Raw genomic sequence first — 22,864 nt, 5'->3', positions numbered from 1 at the left:
TAGTCTTAAGACCAGAAAGTTCTGCAGTTCTGGTTCCTGAAAGAGGAGGTTTTCAGCGGCATGTTACGTCTTTGTAAGTGGTTGACTTACTTGTAGTGAGGCAGCCCACTATACCGATACTATAATATCTATTTTTGTGTCCACAGTATCAAGTTCTACGCAAAAGAAGATAGGCTGAGAAAGTTGGGGCTGTTCAGCCTGGAGAAGAGAAGGCTGCGTGGAGACCTCATAGCAGCCTTCCAGTATCTGAAGGGGGCCTGTAAGGATGCTGGGGAGAGACTCTTCATTAGGGACTGTAGTGACAGGACAAGGAGTAACAGGTTAAAACTTAAGCAGGGGAAGTTTAGATTGGATAAAAGGAAGAAGTTCTTTACTGTAAGGGTGGTGAGGCACTGGAATGGGTTGCCCAGGGAGGTTGTGAATGCTCCATCCCTGGTGGTGTTCAAGGCTGGGTTGGACAGAGCCTTGGGTGACATGGTCTAATGTGGGAGGTGTCCCTGCCCATGGCAGGGGAGTCGGAACTGGATGATTTTAAGGTCCTTTCCATCCCTAACTATTCTCTGATTCTATGATTCTATGAATAAGAGCAACTCCCATTGCTGAAGATGTGATACTGGACAAAAACTTTTGAGGATATGTGTATTGAATGGGTGGAAATTTGGTACTTCTAAAGTTGTGTGCTGACACTAGAATGGGTTTTATTCAGGTATGCAGGTCATGATATACTGTGTTTCAAACTGATGCTGGATTAGCACACTCCTCTCATGAAATAGGGCAGTCTCATGCTATGATGCTATGACAGGAAAAACAGTCCTGGCAAACAGGTTCTCAAGGCAAAGAAGGTAAAGGAAAAGTGAGAAGGTCTTTGTGACTGCTAAGAAATACACTGAAAATATTTTCAGAAAAAAATGTGATGTAGAACAAAAACCAGAGACTTGAACATAATCTAAAGAGCTGAAGGCAGTGCTCAGCTAAGTGCAAGATAAACTACCAGATGTTTAAGAAGATATTGGTTGTGCCCTACTGATTTATAGTAAGTGCAAGGTGTTCTGCAACAAGAGGATGTAAACTTACCTTACAGATAATGGTAAGGCTCTGGTTTTAAATGCTTGGATGTGTGTACGTCTGCAGGATGAATGTGCACTTTGCTTCCTAATCTACAGAATGCACATGGCTCAATGTCCAGTTTATAATACCCACCACAGACCTCTGGCATATGGCAGAACCTGACCAGAAGCCCACCTGGAGTATAATTAAGGCTGTACTCCTTTCCACTCTACAATGGCAATTGGCCAAGCAGAAGTAAAAGAAATGTAAATGAGCTGTATGAACAGCAATACGGTGCAACATTGACTCCTCAGAGAAAAGTCGTTCAGTGCCATTTCTTTACTAAGAGTGATCTACACTCTGAATCCAAATGTTTTTCTCTGAACAGGGGAGATAAAGGACAGCTGAAAGCCCTTGAAGTCTTTCTGAACATTATGAAAAAGGTTGGATTCACAGGAATTATTGGATGGCTCTAAAGGAAGGTTTCTTGTAGATCAACAGATAAGACCAATTTCCCATCTGCCCCACAAGATCTAGATAAAAAATGCATCTAATAGTACGGAAGGAAGTGTATCTTCTTTTCTATATTCAAGATTTAGCCACAAGTCACAGGCCCACACCATGACTAGGACACAGGCCCCTGTAAGAGTCAGTCTAAGCTACAGAGGTGACCAATCTTGCTGTAGCAAAATGACTGGCATAGGCAGACATGGCTGACAGCAGTCCTGTTCTCATGCAACCTTAGTCTTAGCCTGATATTAAGGGTTATACAGATAACAGACATTTTAATAGCATGCAGAAAATAACAGGGGACTAGAAATTATTGTCTCAGGGCTTGCAATTGACAGCATCTTTTATCAGGCTACTAAAATTACACAGTCATCTACCTTTCCCATTCTCCCAAGTCTGCTTGCAGGAGGGTCAAAAATCAGTCCATTAACAGAAGCTGGTAACAAAGTTTCCCGAGGAGTTTTCCAGTACTTTCTAAAATAGCTGTTTAGAAAGCATCTTAAGATACATGGAATTCCATGGAAATGCCACTATAATTTTGGAAGGTAATAAGACTCCATTAAGAAAATAAATTTTGGATATTCTGAGCATCAGAAATCATTAGAAATAAACAAGTAGAAAAGCCCCTATGTAATATGCCACCCACCCAGATCTCACTAATTAAATTTCTTTTCAGCTCAAGTTAATGTTTTTCCAAGGAATCAGTTGTACAAACACAGCATGTCCATAAACTCTCAGCTCTTGGCTGATACCTGCTAATACAGGAGGTATTGAAGAATTAAAAAATGTATTTTGGAAACTGGATTTTTAATTATCTCCCTAAACCTACTTCTAGAGTCTATGTTCAGCTCGGAACTTACAAACCTGGTATAACTGAGAAGCTTGTTGCTAACTGTAACTTTAAAATTCTGTTTGCTTGGACTCTTGTAAGCAGTGTGAGCTAATTTTCAGGTTGGATAATTACTTTTATCAGAGGGTGATGCAGTAACACAGTGCACTACGTTGCTCAGTCCCTCTAACCTATGTCATACATACTGTTAGTGGCTGGACAAACTCACCGTTTGGACCTAGAGGACTGGATTTTCCAGTGGTCTAAAGGTCCTTTGCACATTTGTTTTCCTAATTTCCTGTGAGACTATGTATCTTATTGAAATTACAGCTAAAAGTATTAACAGCACCTTTAGAAGCAAGATGAACTGCCTCACAGCTTTTGTTATATTAATTTAAACAGTGCAACATTAAACATTAAATTGATATGTGTCACTTGCTAGGTCTGCAAACAAACTGCAAATTAATAATTGTAGATAATCTAACAATACAGGAACATATGACCAGGTTTTCACAAGAGGGAAAATATTTTACTTCAATGTTACCATGTAATACCATTGCAGAGTTACAATCCTGTGCCATTTCCTACACGCTAGCTGCGTGCTTACCTATGGTTAAGTGAATAGCTTGTAACTGGTGTCAAGATACAAGTGATATGGAAACTTTATAAATATTGTCATTTACTGCAACTACTAGCAAGCAACTAAATATTCTTCTGATCTCCTAAAGGTGGCCCTTCCAGATATGTGTGGATGCTTACAGCCAGAGCAGAGCTTTCCAAGGGCTAGCAGGACAGAGTTTGCAATGGACTCAATGGGTTTTAGACATGAAATAGTGACCAGGAGGGAAGAGAGCAGAACCTTGTCCTGCCAAAACCTCTTCTGTGGATGGAGAATCCCTGTCTTGTAAACATTTCATTGGGTACATTTCACCAATGCTCACTATGGTTAAAGCCTAGTGGAAATAATTACATGTGGTGAGCAGGGCATCAGAATGGAAAATACAGCATAACAAACCACCTGAAAACTTCCAAACCAATGGCATAATCCACCAATCTGTGCTACCCTGTGCTCTTTGTCACACAAAAAGCGACTGGCAGAGGTCCAGCCACTCTATCCTTTCTATTCCAAAAAGGCATTTATGCCTAATGGCCACAAATGTAATATGAAGAAGACAAGCACAAGGGTGCACAGTGGGTTAACTCAGAGCAACAGGTAGATAATCATCTTTATTGTTCAATGCACTTGCTCATCTCTTCCACTCAGGCTCCAGCAGCACAGAGAAACAAACTATGCTTCAGTCTTGAAAGAAGAACATATGGAAGCTCACTAGTCACTAGAGAAAGATCTTTCAGTGGTTACTAACAGAGCTGCACAAAGGAAAGAAATGAATTTCTAGTCACAATATTTACATTTCAATCAAAAATACAGGCATTTTTAAGTAGGCAAACCCAGTTGTTCATTTAATACCACATTTATAATGGAACATGGTTTTACAACATCATCATCATCATCAACATCATCATCATTCACTTTGAAGCCATTAGGCAGGTCTGCAACATGAGGTTTTTCAGGAATCCTACAGCAACACATACACACAAACACACACAAATCACATGTAACAAGTAGCTTGCATAAGGTGAGTAAGGTTAATGGCAAAAGCTTCTTTCTATGCAGAAGAAATTGAACATTAAAGCTGCAGCGTTAGGAAAAAAAAAGTTTAAAAATAAGAAATGAAGTTGTACAAAAGATGAGAACTTAATGAAATTGGTGACCTTTCCACACAGATGAAGTCAGGTTAAAAAAAAACAAACCAAACCAAACCAAAACCAAAGGGACCAAATGAGACCAAAAGAGAACCTCCCCCCAACACACATACAGACAAAAGTGAGAGCACAACAAAGGAAGTGGAAGAAAAGTGTTACCCATAAGTAGCCGCCGTTTCACCCGCTTGTCCACATCAGCTACTGACGTGGCATTGTACTCAGAACTCTCAATTGCAGCCTCATCCTTCTCTAAAACACAAGTAAGGGACAAACATGGAGCAGTTGGTTAATCACAAGCCCAATTTTCCGCTGCCTAAGATAGTTTCTTGGCATGGCACAGCCAAAGCCAAGAAGCAAGGCATGAAAGCACTAAATCCCCGTTAGAGAGTTAATTCCCTTTGAGATCCCAGGAAAAAATTAAAGGGTATTTAGGGAAGGGAGGAAGAAAAGAGGGGGAGAAGGAAGAATGGTCAACTATGAAGTAATTAACCACATACAGGAAGCTGGATTCCTACCGGAGAACAAGACAGCTAACATGAGTGCCCCAGAGAGGTGTTAATGATGAAAATTAAAATTCAGGGATGCTAGTTAAACCAACTACCAAAGACAAACTGCAAAGTGATTCAGGCTAATGGTGGCACCAGGATCTGAAGGTGGTAGACAGAAGACAGAGAGAACTAGAGGAGTCCGGTGATGGATGGGCACGGATGCACCATGGTCTCGTACACATTGACACATCGTGAGGAGAAACCAAACAACAGCATGCAAATTAAACAAAAACAACAACAAAAATAAACAAACAACAAACCAAACAAACACAAAAAAAGATCAATTTGGGCAGTGCTGGTTGCCTGCTTGTCTATGGAACACTACTAGCTAAACATTCAATGCTAGGAAAGATGCTGCAAGAACAGGGTTTAGTAATTTTATAAAGCATGCAGTAAGCGAGATGATGTCAGCAAAGGTGGTTTTACAAGGTAGTCTCTGATATCCTACATGTAAGAGCTTCATACAGCATATGAGGACTTTAGTTTGGTTATGCTTTGTTAGAAATACACAAAAACAGTCACAGGTGTGGGAAGAGATCATCAGTAAGTGAAATAAAAATAAAGATTTCTGACACAGGAAAGCAATGGAGAAGCAGCAGCTGGGTAAATAAAATGATTTATACAGAGAGGGAAATGCTTATTAGGAAAACAAAAACTAAAGAGCAGGTGGGGACTTCCACATGCAGCAAACATAAAAAATAAAGGGATAAGTCAAGCAAACAAAGACAAAATATGTTAGACAAAGGGTCAACAAGTATTTCTCTGGCATTGCAGAAGTTTGCATTCTTGCAGTGATGCCTGGAATATGTACACCACTGAAGACAGCAAACACTGGAATCACTGAAGTGAGGAGGAGGAGGAGGCTGGCAGGTTTTGTTTGTGGCAACACTACATGGTTGAGTGGTAGCAAGAAGTTGTTTTGTTTTGTTTTTAACAAGTTCTAGATGGGATCAGGCTGCAATAGAGGCTTTTGTTTGAGTTTTTTTATTTTGCTCTGTAAATAATTAATGAACGTCAGTTATCAGACAAGACAGGCAATCAGGAACCATCACCAGAAAGCAGGAATAAAAATGTAAAAAATAAATAAATAAAAGTTTAAAAGTATTCTAAGAGGAAGAACTACTTAGGAGGAAGAAAATCAGCACAGGCAGTAATATGTGACTTACACCACAAGACCAAGGAATGTAAATGGAGTTGTATGTATTACATTACAAAAATGGGAAAAAAAAAAAAAACAAGTGCAGTGTACACAGCTTTTAAAATCAGTTTACATGCTGAACAAAAGAAAACATCAATCCAAGGATATCAGTGAATGCTAATAAACAGAAGATCAATTATTCATTCAATAAAACCTGCTCTCAAGGCTTTCGCTCCTGTGAATTCTCTGCATCTGGAACTGCCACAGGCTTCAAGGACAGTTATTTAAGCAGAGGGGCTGTATGACAGCTGTATGACTAGCTAAGAGATCCTGTCAGCTGAGACAAACCTTGAAACCTTGTGTATACAGTGAGGCAGAGTCCAGTGCTGAACTTTGTTCAGCTCTGCCTCTGCAAGGAGAACCCTCACCCTACCACACAATTTGTGCACTCAGACCCATCAGAAGTGAGTGACACACTGGGTAGCCACGAGTTTTATGCCATGGATCTCACCAAGGGATCAGTAAAAACTTCCATGGGTTTCAAGGGCTTTGTCTTGCAGTATTGATAAAAGAGAGAAAAGATGATAAATACATGTCCATGCTTTTTTCACCTTAGGAAATTACTAGGAATTTATGCCAATTTGAAATAAAACAAAAAAAAACCCAACAAACAAGACCCCCAAAAACCAAAGGCAACATGACCACAATGCTAACGAAAACCACTGTGGATTTTATGTTCTGATGTATGAGTAAGATTTCCCAAATTTTAATTTGCAGTATACAAAAATACCCTTTAGGAAAACAAACAAAAAAAAAAAAAAAAAAAAAAGAGAAAGCAGATTAGAAAGAACTGGTGTTAAGCAAATAATGCATTTTATAATCATAAATGTTTGCACAGCATCTTCCAAGATGCTCCACCTCTTTAACGCTTTTGTCCTAATGATATTCTGAGTGAAAGCTTATTCACTACATGTGCTGTAATTTTTAGAAACATAAGGTATATAACAAGGAAGAAAGCTCATAATGATTAATTTTCCCCAGTAACAGCTTAGAAAAGAGGATCATTTTCCTCACCTTGCTTGTGCAAGGAAGTCTTGACTCATGAAAGTGAAAGGAAGAGCTGAACTTTGATTCATCATTATGAATGTTCTACACCTTTTTACTTCAAAAATTGTTAGAGTTATGAAAAGAAATAAAAATTACACGGGAGTAACAAACGAATACTTCATTAACAAACGTTTTGACAAAACATGCACAAATGCCCCTCTCTCTGTATAGCTTGACCTTAGCTACTACAGCCAGAAACTGCTGCTGGACATTTTTCTCAGCAATGGTGCTAGACGCCTGTGAGATACAAACACACACGCGCACACATACACACATACATATGTGCACATATATATTCTATGAGGAATACAAAAGAAAACTCATGACAGAGAAGTACTTACCAATGCAGGTTCGGCCATCTGAATGTAGGGCATACTTCTGATGACAACCACACACAGGACCAGTATCTGTGTCATCACAGGTGTGTTGGCAGCCTCCATTCCCATAGTTACAGGTTACTAGTTAAGCCCCAAATGAATGTGTATATATATATATATATATAAATAAAATGACAATGAAACCAATTAGTCTTGAGGGCCTTTCAGAATACAGAAAAAGCAGTAACATACCAAGACATAAGGCAAGATAACATTTGTATTTGCAGTTATTTGCATTTCTTATTCTTTCTGCCTCATCTTCCCCTCCTTATCTTAGTCATGCTCCTCTCATACCCTGCTTTCAGGCCATGCAGTGAAGAATAAAAGAGAAAGGAAAAAAAAGAAGCAGCATGTATTCATAATGCTTCATATTTGTATTCATAATTTTAGTATGAGTGATTAGCCAACTCCATCCTTTCATAAAAGCTATATGCTTTATATCCATGATGTAAATGGCATGAAGAAATGAGTGGTTTACTAATATGGATGTGTATTTTCAAGTCCATAGACAGCATTTCTCTTTTCCTTCCCCTTCATTTTCTAAGTGGAGTAAGCAGAGACCAAACAGCAAAACCAGAACCCCGTAAGTCTTGAAAACCATTTTTGCACGTACTGGTCTTCTTAAAGCACGAGATTGTTTAAATATAAAACAAGGAAATGTGGTTTGGTTTTTCTGTTGTTGTTGTGGTTTGTTTTGTTTTCTTCTGTGAAACAAAAAATACATGGTTGTTATGGCCCTGTAGTGCGCCGGCCTCAACTAGGAAAGAAACACTGGAGACGTCACTTTAACTTCCAAGTGTACAGTGCAAAAAATGGCTTAGAGCAATTAAAACATCCTCTGGTGAAAAAATACTAAAATACATTAAAGTAAACATTTTTCATGACAGGTAGAGTTTTAAAGTTTACATGAACTATCAGATCAGATAGAATTTCCTTTGTCACATAATGGATTTAATTTCTGACTAATGAGACAAACCAGTTTTTAAATATTAAGCTGGCTAGTGACATAAACAGTGCCTCTCATTTGCCCCTGTTCCATTTGATCGTTTGTAGTTATATAGCTTAATGCTGAACAGCACAATTCTGATTTGGTTGAATTCTGAACTCAGCTGACTGTCTTTACACACAGGTAATTCGGACCAAGTTCTTTATTGGTATAGGCATACTGGCAGATACAGGAGAAATCCAATTATTCAGTTGAATCATAATTTCAGAGGACATAATTTCAAAACTTAAATGTTTTTAGATGTTACAGTAATTTAAATACTGACTCCTACTAATCAGAAGAAACCTGCTCACATTGGTCTTAGCAGAAATTCCCTTCTAGATAAGAGACTATTAAAAGAGTCAGGGTAGTATATTGCAAAATAGAATAAAACTAAGACAACAGTTAACAGGATTTTAAAACCATATATCTAGGTTCTATCTAGTCCAATAGGGCCAAGCTCATATAATTGCCCACCGACCTCAGTGTCTCGGCTTTACCACTAGCTTCTTAAAATGGGAGTGGACTGGAATTTGCAGTCACACTAACTAGCTCTTAAATATCCCACCTCTGGTGTGAGTGTCCCAGTGCTGAATAGCCATACCACTCACAGTAATCACTGAAGTGTTTAGCTTAAAATGGATCAGTTCTAAGAAAAGCAACTGAGGGAGACCCATCACAGCATACCCAACAGATTTCCCACTAAAACCTCCTGCCAGTGTGGGAACTGCATTTTACACCCGCAGTCCCTGAAGTGTGGCAGAGATCACAACAGGACTCGCTCATCTCCAAAGTGAGTACAGACCAGAGCCCACTACAGGTGCAAGCACCATTGGTCCTTCACATTGCACGCTTTGAATAAAATCTTTGCGTTATTCAGAGATTGAGAAGGAACAGTCCTGTGGCCTAGTGGTAAGAACATTCCCCAGGAAGAGCGCCTGCCTGGATTCCAACCTGTCCTCCAACTGTTCTATCCAATTGGAAAGAATGCCGGTGAGTAAGATGGAGAGCAGCCTGATCCACATTCCCCTCTTGGAGCAAGACAGCTAGGGCCCTAGGCTGGAAAATGGGAATTGAGGGTTTAGTCTCACCAGACAGAGGAGGGAATTGAATTCATCCCCCAAATCATAAGAATCCTAAACTTCCAAGATACTACATTAAAAAAGCCCCTTAAACAACCACCCTCAGGCATTCTTTTTCCTTCTCTAGTTATATAACTTAAATATTAATTTGTTTTTGTGAAAAAATAGATGAAGCAAACCATATTTGTGAAAAAATATATGAAGCAACCATCCATATGAAGCAAACCATTCTGCTTTGCATCAAATGGAAGCAACATTTCATTTCCTTCAGCACACAATAATATTTTAGCTTTTACTTTTTGATACAAAACAAACAAATTAAAATTTTATGTCAATTCTCCATTCTTAAACCTCTTACTCCAGGGAGGTGTTCACTCAGGCTGAAAAATAATTCTTTTGCTCAACACTAAGCCTGATCTTATTAGCTTCTTTTTTCCCCATTCTTTGTCTTGCAATTTTGGGGGTTAATCTTTTCCTTGTGGCTCTTTTTCTATGCCATGTTATATGTCCAGCAGTTACTTTTTGGTTAATCTGGAGGCAGATGAAATACTGGTTTGCAGCTTAGCTGAGAATTGAAGGAATAGACAGAGGTTGTTTGAATTGGCTGGGTGTAGCCTGATGGCAAACATGAGCTCTCTTCTGCCAGCTATGCCTGGGATGTGATCAAGCAGGGGCAGTAAGTGGTACAGAAAGCAGCTGCTTACAATATCCACAGTACTGGGAAGAACTAATCCAGGATACAGTAATTTCTGCTTACCTATCCTCCCCTACTTCTTGACCCTGTGTGGCTCTTGGACTATGTGGAGGTTCATTCAATGTTTCTACCCCTGTTGGACTGCAGTGCCATCACAAATTAACTTAAAGATGTTGTTTATGCAAGATGTTTAAATACATTTCTAGCCAACAGTATTTTTATTGTGGATTTTAAAGTGCAATCAGCAACAAAGTGAGTCTTTAAATAACTAGACTGCAGTGGTTATTTTTGGCATTCCTTGCCGAAAGCCTCAGCTGGCAGAGATGAAAATACCTTAAGACGGTCACTCCTATCCACATAATATGAGGGACTTTTCCTTACTATATTTGTCTATAAAAATCACACTAGATTGATGCGGTTTATAGTAAATCCTGCAGAATCACACACTCCTTTTACAGTTTCCCTGTACACTAAAGTTGCTGGTTCCTGTTATATACCTAGTCGATGAACACAGACGTAGGTCAGTTCCTTTTCCTGTCTCATACGAATATTAGTAAATCACGTTTTTGAAGGATTTGAATTACTGTCTAGACTACAATTTATTTATTTTAAGCAACTTGAGCCAAAATTCTGGAGCTTGACAGCTCTGCAGGTTAAATTGGTACAAAATCCAGTTGTGAAATATGTCATTTCAATTTTCTTCCAGCCTCAATTCTGTGGCAGTTGTTACATAGTGAGTAGTTTCTCTTAGAGGAAGAAAACCAAAATTATTCAGAAGCAAAGGGACATCCAGATCTACTCCATTTTTGTCAGAAAGCATTAAAGTAATGAAAAAACTCAGAGTGTTCTTTTAAAAATTATTTCTGATAAATTTGGACTCTACAGCTTTGCAGAAGGCTGTGTGCTCATTCAGAGTCTGTGACATTAAAGGGGCAAATAAAAAGAGGCAAAATGGTAGATTCTGACACACTTCACCTTCAACTATTATAAATCATTTTATAATGAAGGAGATGGAAAATACTATTTTTTTTTCCCAACAAAGGAGAATATATACGTATCTGTTAGAACTCAGATATACTTATCCCCAACATAGCAGACTTAGAATAAGACTATTGCTTTTGACACTGCTTCAGCATTAGTGCATGTCTTAAGTGCAATCAAAATTCTGGGCTCTTCCCCATACTGGGAGAAATACCACTGTACAACTGGCTAAAACCAATGTCTCATAGAGATGGCTTTGCTTGTGTTGCCTACAAACGTGAGTAGGAACAGCACATAAGCCCTACAAAGATGCATACCAGCTGTGTAATGCTGGTGGCCAAGTTACCAGTGTGTTTTCCCAGCACTGCTTCTGCTATGAATGAAGAGCTATGGGGGGATCACCCTGAGCTGAATCCCTAACACTGGTGCTTCAAAGCATCTTCAGACTGGATTAATTCTTTTCATTGACTATAATGCTGAGGCTCTTGAACTGGAGAGCTCCCTTTCAGGGCCTGCAGGCTGGCAGCATGGCATGATCTCCCTAACTGTCCACCTGCTCATCATGTAAGCAGCAGCATCTATACAATTTCACTGGGCTGAGCTAAACACTCCTAAGAGACAGCTTTGCATGTGGGCCAGTGCTTACATCCATAGAAATATAATGACTAATCTTGAAATGACATTTTGCTGATGAAAGACAAGAAACAACTGTCTGGAAAACGAATGACATCTCAAAGAACAAAATCAATTTTAATGTAAGTATTCCACTAAATAATTATAGTGATATTCCAGAAGATAGAAAATACCAGAATTCAGTCTCACTCTGCAGCCTAAATCCTGCTGTCAGTGTTTCTCTCAACTTTCATATAATCCTTTTTCTGGTTTCTTCCATCCCACATGCCCATGAAAAGGAGTATTTGAAAACATATGGCCAATTATTAAATCCAGTATGTAGTAGCCACCAACTCAAAAATCCTCTAAAAATGATGTCCTGATCTTGTCTGCATGTGAACTGAAAAATGTACTATGGCTCAGATGCCACAGAATTTGCAACAAGACAGATCTTTTGGTTTTGTAGCATGGCTTTCTGCTATGGCTTAAACCAGCACATTGTAATTCCAGAGAAATTTAAAACTGCACTACTTTTTTATTAAATAGGATTAAATATATAATTTATATAAATATATAGGCATTTATTTCTATGTTATAAAGCTGTGCACACAATATTGCTTGCATTATTCATTCTACTATGGCCTTACATTCTTAACATTCTGGTGACCATTCTGAGAGCAAATAGTTGCATGAGAACACTGTCAGCAGGAGCTGAAAAGCTGCGACTTGGCATAGGTGGGACAGAATTTTATTATAAACATCCTTGTCAGGACTTTTAGAATTGCTTAGCACTAGCCCTCCTGCTCATTTGAACCATCATTATTGGAGGGGTAAGATAGAAATAGTTGTAGTTAAGCTTATCTAGCATTTTGATTAAAAGATTCAGCTTTTACTTGTTTATAACTCTTTTAGGCTGCAATTTGCAGGTATGTGTATCTACTTTAGCTTTCCTCTTTTTCATTTTTCAGCTAAACTGGTCCAGCTAACACTGAGATTAACAAAAAATGTCTTGGTTTTGTCTTGGCTTGTTTATGTTTGGGGAAAAAAAAATCAGTGTATCAAAAAATTTCTAACGCAATCATGCTCAGGGGTGGGATCTGAAAATCTTATACAGATATAGAAAAAAAAGGTCATTTCCCGTGTTTTTCCACTATAATCTGGAACCAAATTCACTATGCCTAAGTCTGTTCTTTCTGCTGCCAGCAAATATCTATGAAAATCACTGGCAAAGCATATTCTTCTAATGGCTTGTGTACACAGAAGATGGTGGTTTGCCACTACTTTTGATCTAAAAGATGCAGCTCTTCTCAGGAACTGTGTATGGATCTATATGATTCTGCTAGGTGTATTTCTAGATGACCTCTTGAGGTCCTTTCCAGCCTCAATGCTTGTGTTTTCCTGGCATGTTGGGCCATGTGAGGGTGCATATTTAAAAATTACACTAAGAAACCTTTAAGGCTGAAAAATTAAGCACTCAAACGCTACAAAATACCAGACTTTTAGTACACAGACTTATTGTACCAGGATAACCAACCTTAATGACAAACGCAGAAAATACTCCTGTCATAGTGCAGGAGTTGGGGAATGTCAGGTCTGTGGAAACAGGTGGAGCATCTTGTCTCACTTGCTACAGAATGAGCAGCAAATCAGAAAGGGACTGCCAAGAATGGATGCTCTTGTTCAGACACTGAACACAGCCATAAAAACTCTTACACAGTTTTGCCCTGCTATAGAATTACTATTTAGGGCTTGGAAAGTCACTTGAATCCCATCTATTACAGGTTACCAATATTATACTCCTTTCTTCATGGCATTTGCAACTACAGCTGGAGCTACTGGGAGCTTGGCTTTGATCATACTAAAGTGCTATAAATGCTGAGCTGGGTTCTGAGTGTTTCTCATTAATGATTTATCACTACTAAATGACTTTGACATTAACATCTTTATATTCATTTTCCATTTATAAGATAGGAAAACTAATACTTTTTAACTTGACAAGAATGTTCTGAAAAAACATTACCAATGCCTACAAAGCACTTCGATATTAATGAGTATCATGGGAAAATCCAGGAGGAAATTTAAACTTTTATGTTCACAATAGGGTTTAAATACTGTGCAGCAGGAAAGGCATGACACTGAATTATGGAGAGGAAGCTAATGAACAAAAGCCTGTTTAATGAGCACTGACCATGGTATATAGTGAAGGAAGCAAGACACCAATAGTTACTACCTTATTAGCATGCAATGATATGATCGGGTGATGTGGGATCATGTAATTAGGATGTAATCATAGAATCATAGAATAGTTAGGGTTGGAAAAGACCTTAAGATCATCGACAATCTTGTAATGCATGCATAAAAAGTAGGGAGTCTCCCTCAATTTTTCATGCTTTCTAACTAAAATGAACATCTTTTTTTCCTTTCAGGAACACGTCTTATTACTAGTGAACTTGGGCCAATACATCTGAAAACCTCACCCAGTATTCTGATTCAGTTGCAAACTGGCTGATAAAAATTCACTAGTGAGGTATTGGTTTTTTGCCACTTGTTCACATGAGAAAACAGAGAAGCAAGCTGTGACAAACCCTTAAAGGCACAGTCTCCTGGAAGGACCATGACAGATCAGAAAAATTGAGAGGGATACAGGGATACTGATATATCAAATCCTACCAGTCCCTGGTATACAGGGCTACAGACCTAGTCCAGGCTGACAAAGGGCAAGTGACTCTTCAGCTCTCTGGCACAGTTCTACTCAGTCTTTACAAAGCTGCAGCTCAAGATTTAAGCCAATTCCACTGAAACAGTTAGCTGTGAAAAAGCTTTTTTTTAAAAGTGAAGATTTTGTTTCAGAACTAGACCTTTCTAAATAGCCTGCTGTAATCTCACAATTATCGTCCCAGGCTATTTGGCTATAGCGTTCTACTTCTTTGCATTTGGGAGGGCTAGAAGCACATTTATTTTAAATAAGACTATGGAACATATTTGTGAATGTGCTGTGGGTTTAGGTGTACTTTGCAGCAAGCTCTGCAGCCTTGAAAAACTCACCATCCCTACTTACAGGTCTGCCAGCAAAAGTTCATTATACTTCCACTATAATTTAAACACCACAGGGCACAGGATAAATTCAAGTTTTTCATTCTATTAAACCTTGAGGCATTTAGAAACATTGTTCTAGGAAAAACTCTAATCCTCATGTCACCATCTCATTATGAAAAAGGGTGATATAATTCCTAAGGAATGTAGGAGTTTGTGGAAACAAATAATAAACAACATAAATAAACATCCTCTCCCACTTTACCAATACAGCTGATGTTGCACTGCAATTAACAGCACACAATGTTCACTTCTAATAAACACTGAGAATGAAAATTACCATGAAGGCAATTTTTCTCTGTGCTTTTGTCTTTGGCCTTGTGTAGCATCTTAAAACCAAGGAGCAATCAGTCTGTACAATATCCTGTGGCATTTCTTGATAATACTCAGAGATGATTCTTTTGACCTTGTACTTGGGAACTAATATCACCTAAGCGTGTTTAGACAGATCTAATGAATTAAAAAACTGAAGTGGAAGAAAAACTATCACAAAAACACTGGCCCTATGGAAAGCACAAAACATGTTTCATGTCATTTAATGCACTTCCTTTTTTTCTTTTTTTTTTTTGTCTCTCTCAAAGCTACCAAGCAGGAAAGCAAGATATCAGGAGTCAGATCTAACACTCACTGAAGCCATGAGAAAGACATGCTTCTTCCTTTGTAATCAGTGCTAAGTCACGGAGAGTCAATTATTTTAACCTGCATAAAACAATTTCCAATTTTGTGGGCTAATGAGTACCTACAACTTCATCATCCCAGCTTTGAGTATGCATCACTCAGGGTTTTCCTTTGAAGACACAGCTGCCTGTTTTCCAAGTAATAAAAAAAAAAAAAAAAAGTAGTCTGTGGGCAGCAGAATCAGGACTAGAGCAAACATTTCTATTCTTTAAAAAAGAGGAATTCACATTCTTAATTTGATAGCTTTAGTGGGTTTATCATTAGATCCATTACTAGATTTATCAATGGATCTCTTATGGTGGACCTTCAAAATACTGCAAGCCAGAATCCTCTATGCTTTATTTATTTTATTTTTACAAGGAAAGCCTGGCTCCCCTCACTTTTCTGCATTGATAGGAAGGTAGAAAAGTTGCTACCATTGCCAACATAGTCACAGCCAACATTCTATTATTCAGTCCCTCTTATCCATCCCAAGTGCACTTTCTACAGCAAACCCACACTACTAAAATTACAAATCACCTTTGGCCAAAACAAAGTTGATTTCTTGTTTCTGGAAAATAACAACAATGAAGAAAATAAGACATTTTGAGGCATTTGAAATTTAATCTTCATCTACCTACATTTGCAGTCCTTCTGGTTTTTGGCAAGTTCAAAGCCAGGCCTACATTCACAGGCAACCCCACCTTTGGGTGTCTCCCGGCAGATGTGTGCACACCCATGATCTTTATTCATACAGTTCATACCCTCTGTAAGAAAAAAGGAAAGAGAAATGGAAAACATCAGTACTGAAATAAAATTATAAAATAATTATACACATCCAGTTCTCCAGTAATTTTAATTGTAATTTTTATTTTGCCTCTGGACTGTGTTTCACAAGCCAAAAGAATGAAGCTGAAAAAAGGTATACAATCAACAAAACAGTGTAATAAAGGACAAACCTCCTCCGGGGCAAATGCAGTGAGTACTACTGTGGAATATAGAGTGCCTCTGTTGCTTATAGGAACCACCTATCCCATATCCATATTCTAATCTTTCACCAAAAGTTCATGTATTTAAAGGATACTCCAGGAAGTTATCTGTCCCACAGGTAATTACCAGAGTTAAATAATTGGCCTCACTGTTATTTTTACCTTGTATAAATTTAATCATTACTGTCTGGCACATTTTCATCTGCCTGTTAATGTGTTTTATATTTTCTAATACACAGAATCTACCAAAGATCACATCCTAGCACTTTTGCTTGGATCTGTTTCTTTGCTATTTGTTATTCATCTCAATTATCTGTGTCATCCACTGTTGGAGTAGCCCATCTTCAACAAACCTACTACCACTTTTCTCTTTCAGTATATTAAACAAAGTGTAAGAGCTGTTCAACAAACGTCCAAGTGCAATAGGTGGATTCCTGTTACTGTTTATGCCAAGGCATAGTATCAACCAGGTCTCTCTTAATCATTATAAGGCTAATTTTAGCTTTCCAAACCATGTAAGTGATTTAGATACTGAATGCGTCTTATGCTCTTGGACGCTTTCATTACTGAGTTAATTCAAACCCCACGTATTCACAGAAATCTTGAACTCAGTCCTTATGGGTCAGCATCTAGCACTCCTTGTGTGAACGAAGGCAAGCCAGATTTGCATTACAAAGCCCTTCTCAGACTTCCCTTTGGATATCTGACCTGGAAAGGAGAGACAAATTTTCTGAGAGTACACTGACAGAGAATTCACAGCGTAACTTGGCTTACTACTGTGAAAACAGTGTGTATTCTCCAAAATGTTGGTGCATGCAACATCAGTATGGACTCACCAACTCGTTTGTCACTTTGGAACATGGCTACTGTTACCTATTCTGGGATAATTTCTCAAAACAGCTCCGGTGTAGAATGTTCAATTTAAACCTACAGTGACAATGAACTGTAAAGAAATGTTTTCTTCAGGGCTGTTGCAAAGGTTTTGCTTCCAAAGGTAAAAACAATCACTGCCATCTCTTTTTATTCTTACAGAAACAGAAACATACCTGCCACCCTGGCATCTACACAAACTGCCTTTAGGCTGAGGCTGGTCTCACACTGAGCAAAAGTTTCTCTGGATACAAAATCATTTTTAATTGAACACAAGTTAGTGCATAAATCAGCTACTAAGAAACTTTGGGTAGAAACTTCTGAGGATGAAATGCCACAGAAAGTCAGCCAGAGATTCCCTCAGGTTGACAGAAGCTAAGAGCTTCAGGAGTTATTTGCACTGCTCAACTTACCTCAGAAAGGTTTATATTAGCAAAGCAATGAAAAACACACATTACCAAGGTATTTTTGCTCATTTCTCCTACCAAAAATATCAGGATCTCAAATCTCACTGCCTTTGAAAACCAATATTATATTGGTTGTCTAAACACATACATGTCTGTCTTCTAAATTCTCCTCTTTATTGGCCTTGATGAGTTTAAAAATTTGCCAAAGCACAAAATAACATTATTCTCTGTAAACTGCAGCATGAACAACAGATGCTATTGGAAGATACAATACATACTACACACTATAAACTATACACTATACCATAGATCGAAGTGAGGTACGAATGTTTTGTTTGGCTGAACAGATATAAGAAACCTGGGAACGGCCTTATTGAATGTTTTGAGGCATTTTATAATCTCTTTCTCTCCACTTCTCCCAACAAAGGATTTCAGACACAATGTGTTTGACAAACTGCATTCCTGCACACTACACCATGTTCAGAAAAGGATCTGGGAAAGATAACACATGGCTGATTGAGTCACACTGCTGAGGTAATGAGAAGAGAGGAATTAGATGAAAGAAGATATTTAAAGGCCCAGAAGTGTAATAAAGCAAGTGATTTTCAGTATTTACTTAAAGATACTGAATATCTGCCATTGTTAAAATCACTTGGAAGGCAGAATCTGCACACTGCTAAAAATATCAGGAGAAATCAAAGATCACAATTACCGCATTTTGAAGCAAAAGTCGAAGATAAAGCAGAATATTAAGCTGGTATTTGTGTGTAAGAGCACAGTATTTCAGTTACAGTATTAATCATCTCAGTTATTGTGTTCATTAAGCAGTTGGAGCTGTAGAAAAAATATCTGAGTTCCATGTTTACCTGGAGAAGAACACCACAAAAATCTCCTACACTTGAAAACCATTATTTCAGTAAACACCAGTTTTCTGATGAAATTAAAGACCATTATTTATCAGACAAGAGCAGGAGCTCATCCGCAACAAAACTTCACATTCTTATTTTAGTATTTTTTCCAAATCCTAAGAATTAAAAAAAAAAAAAAAATCCTGAACAAAATTTTAAGCCTGAAAAAAAATTTAGATAAAAATGCAGCAAATAAGTATTTTAGCTTGTTTAAAAATGTTTAAAAACAAACTTGTGCTAATTTGCAAATAGTTTTAATAATTTGAAATTTTAATTTTTCAGCAAATGCAACAGTTGGCCAGACATCCATGTATCAATCTACATATATAAAGGATTTATGAATAATATACTTTTTTTGCAAGCTGTCTGTTCAGATAATACTGAACCTTTTATGATATATATAAATAGGAGAGACAAATACTCTTAAAATTATTTTTTTCAGTAGTCCCTTTAGTAGGATATGGTCCAAAATGGCACAATCAAAGCCAAACAGACTGATTTGTAGAAATAACTAAAAAACGAGTAATTCAAGTAAAAAAACCCACGATCACGGAAAAATTGTTTGGGATTCCTCTGCTCATTTAAATATGTTTGAAGTTTTTCTCTTAATCACCATAAGACCCAGTTAAGCAGAGGGGCCCCAGCACCAAGAGGACTGCCCTGTGTTTCACATGTTGCTCCTTCCTAGAGCTGACCAATGTAATGCAGAACCAGGGAAGAGAGGGGAAGCACAGCCTGCACAAAATATCAGGCAATGGATCTTCCATCTGAGACTCAGCCAGGAAGTATTTGCAGAACTACATTTTTTACTGCACTGACTTGTGGCCCCCACTCTCTCTCCCATCGTGAGTGCAATGACATCACCCTGGGTCTGAACACAAGAAATTGCCCCTAGCTGCTTCTCTTGATTTTTGCAGCGGTATGTGTGTCCCAGCTTCTAGAACTGATGTGGCTATGAGTCAAATGAAAACCATAGTTCCTAAATCAAGGGAAATACTAAATGTTGTTAAAAGTGAACTCTGTGCACCAAAAAATCCTTACTTTATTGTCATGACACTAAAGTGTCCAGCGTTTAAAGGTTCTAGGTTTTTTATGTTAGCTGTTAAGAAAAGTAGTATCTTAAATCTATATGCTGCTACTCAAGGTAGTCTCTAAGGCCAGCACAAAAATGGTTGCATATTCTCTTTGGCAGTGCTGGCAGGCAGCAAAAGAAACTTTTCAAACACAGACGCATTCTCAGCAAATTCACCTAATAAAAAGAGAGCAAACCAGAATCCAATGGAAAATATAAACAGAAAGAGAAATGCCACTTAAGGAAAACACTAATCTAATTAACTTAAATCCTCCCTCAGTGTTTTAGATATGACTTGAGAAACTCTCTCCTATTGCATTCCTGGATTTTCTCTTACTTTCACTTACAAAAGATTGTTCATGGGAGAATGGCAGACATTGTTACATGACCCACAATTCACATTCATTTTTGTTCCTGGGCTAGGAGAGATTTGGGTGTAAGTCTACCACATTAGCCCAGTCTGCCATCTAGTTATCAGAAATCTCTTAATAGTGCTGTTCTGCAAAATGTTCAGCCTGATACAATGACCTCTCCATTGTATTATGCTCTAAAAAATGTTTTCAGCTCAGTGGCTCTGAAAGTGCTTAAATCAGGCTGACTGTGACAACTGACGTACTGATGAGCCTTTATTTTTCATTAAGACTGCCTGTTCTCATCTTAATTAAGACTTCTAGCAATTATTTTACTCCGTGCTTCTTCACTTATGCTTACACTATCCTCTATGTTATAATTTCACTCTGTGTTTATATTGCTATTTTTTATAACTTTCAAATAAAGATGATGATTACAAACACTATCTGAAAAAGACTCTTTACATTGCACTAAAGATAAAATACAGTAATAACTTTTAGAATATTGTCAGACATATATGTGGTTGAATGTGGTAAGAAAATACAAGAATTCTTGAACTTGACACATATATGTACACTTACGCTCAATCCTCAAAACTACATAATTGGATTTTCTTTTTTGTTGATGTTAATTTTAGCATCAGGTACACAGTTAAATCTCTTATTACAGTTGCATTCTTATTTAACAAAAAAGAGAGCTGTATAAAAAATAATGTAAAAAGTTGTAAATGTGATTTATGAAATTCATACATTGCACAATATTTGCATGATTCTGTACCAGAAACATCCAGAAGAGTTAAAAGACATTAAATATAAGTTATATGCATGTCATTGAATTGCTGGACTTAGATAAGCCACAGTGTTTAATTATTTCTGAACTGCTTTACGCACTTTTTATGAACATACTTTGTATGTAAAGTAAAGCATAAATCTTTATAAAACAAACAACAAGCAATTGTTGTGGTAAGTTTCTCTCCATCAATCTTGGTTATAGGGGATAAACACTTCTGCTTGAGCAGGGGATCCATGTGGTGCTATGAAACTGCTACTGGTGATATTCAGGAATTTTCTCTTTTGGAGAACTACTAATTTAAGAAATGGTAGAGTTCAACTGTATCAGGATTAACTGTGTCAATATGTATTATATGCTATAGCAAAATACAATCATACCAAATATATTTTAATTAGAATAGCTATAAAGTTAGAAACAGAATATGGCACATCTTTAGATCACCTGATTGTCACTTACAGTCATTCTCTCAATGCCCAGTGCTAGAAAGAGGGAAATATATCTTCAGCAGCTGAGAGAGGAAAGAATAGCAGAGGAGACAAGCGTTCTCATTTTAGTTGTTTACTATACTATTAACATGGTGGGATTTTTTTCAGTTTGTTTTCTTTTTAAAGATTCATGTGAAAAACTACAGTGCTACAATAAAACACACTGCTCAATGACCAAGCAATTTAGAAGACTGACGGAGACAACTCCTCTCCGAGAGTTTTTGTTTTACTCTGTTAGGAATGGAAGCCAAACAAAACATACTAAGTTTCTGACGGAGACAGAAACATGATGTTAGAGAAAGCACAAAATGGCTGTTTCAAGCCAAATGTTACATTCTGCATGTAACTTTTTGGTCATATAAATGCAGTAAGATAGTGGACTATCAAAAAACCCCATACTAATTAATTTTTTGGCTGGCTTGTGGAAAGCAGCTCCCCATCTATACCTGTATGTGTCCCTGCTTTGGCCTACTTCCAGCATCTTGCATGTTTCACAAGAGTAATAAAATTCAACATTTGGCTAAAGAACCCAGTTATAGTCAACAAATACATATGGACAGATCTTGGCTTCACTGAAGCCAAAGGGTTGTTTTCCAGCATCTTTATGCTGCACAGTTGCATCAGATCTTCTGGATGTTTCTGGCTTAGTACTAAGGGCCCGATTCCAGGACTTGAAGAATGTGTGGGTGAGCTCTGCTCCCCAGTGAGAGCCTAAGAAGCTCTCATCTCAAAACTGAGTATGCCCTTATATGAGGATAAAAAAAAACAACAAAACACCAAAGTGTGCTCTCTTCAGTAAGAAAATGAAGGATGAAACTAACTGATTGAGGCAGCTACCCTTCCTCAGCTGATCACAATGTCATGGGTACAAAGCATCCACCTAGGAAGAGACCACTACATCATATTTCCGCATACCCATATTACCATTGGGTATGCTGGAAATGGAATAATCTATGTCATGGTCCACTGCTTTTGGTATTGTTAACTGAATGAACTCCAGGTTTTCTTTCCATCCTAATTCCTGAAATAAGTTGCTCGGTTCTGCATAAACCTTTAGGAAAATGCAGTTTTTTCAGTGACTACAACTCACCCCAAAAGAGACTGACAAGAAAAGAAAACAAATAAAGCAGGCAAACTGACCCAAGGAAGCAGAATTCTACACTATTAGTAGGGTTGGCTGGAGAAATCCTGGACATCATACAAGGAAACAGCTGCTGGTATATTACAAAATAAACAAATTCAAGTTTGTTTAGCAATTACATGTGTTTTCAGTTTGGATATAAAATGTGCTTAGGGACAGCATCTTTAGCAGACAAGCTTACAGTCTGATCTCTGACAAGATGTTCCCCCTCTGAGTGGCAGCCAGAAAACCATGTGTCATCCAGCCCTATAAAGGGGGTTTTGTCTTTAAGATTCAGAAACAGGCATGTGTCAGAAATATAACTTCATTCAGTCATCAGTAAAAGCAAAGAATTCCAACTCTGCAAAGGTACTGCAATTTCAGAAATGAGGACAGAAAGACAAAGTGAATGATAGCAGTGAATGGATTAAATTTAATTTAGCAGA

General features: G+C 37.8%; 1 protein-coding gene across 5 annotated transcripts in view; it reads right to left on the bottom strand.

Annotated features, from left to right (window-relative positions):
• Positions 1–22,864, bottom strand: part of SCUBE1 (signal peptide, CUB domain and EGF like domain containing 1) — a 206,996-nt gene that overhangs the window by 85,596 nt on the left and 98,536 nt on the right. For 4 of the 5 annotated variants that reach the window (XM_061472074.1, XM_061472077.1, XM_061472078.1 and 1 more), the window contains 3 exons: positions 16,066–16,191; positions 7,285–7,401; positions 4,310–4,399 (listed from right to left, as the gene is read on the bottom strand). In XM_061472074.1, the coding sequence (XP_061328058.1) occupies positions 4,310–4,399; positions 7,285–7,401; positions 16,066–16,191 (333 nt within the window). The remainder of the gene's footprint in view (positions 1–4,309; positions 4,400–7,284; positions 7,402–16,065; positions 16,192–22,864) is intronic. The other variant, XM_061472075.1, reaches the window with a different exon arrangement.

Source organism: Pezoporus flaviventris, unplaced genomic scaffold (assembly GCF_033815535.1).
Source record: "Pezoporus flaviventris isolate CSIRO_AGI_PZ_B2104156 unplaced genomic scaffold, CSIRO_AGI_Pfla_v1 ptg000070l, whole genome shotgun sequence".
Lineage (NCBI taxonomy): Eukaryota > Metazoa > Chordata > Aves > Psittaciformes > Psittacidae > Pezoporus > Pezoporus flaviventris.
This window is presented reverse-complemented; position numbering and strand designations above follow the sequence as displayed.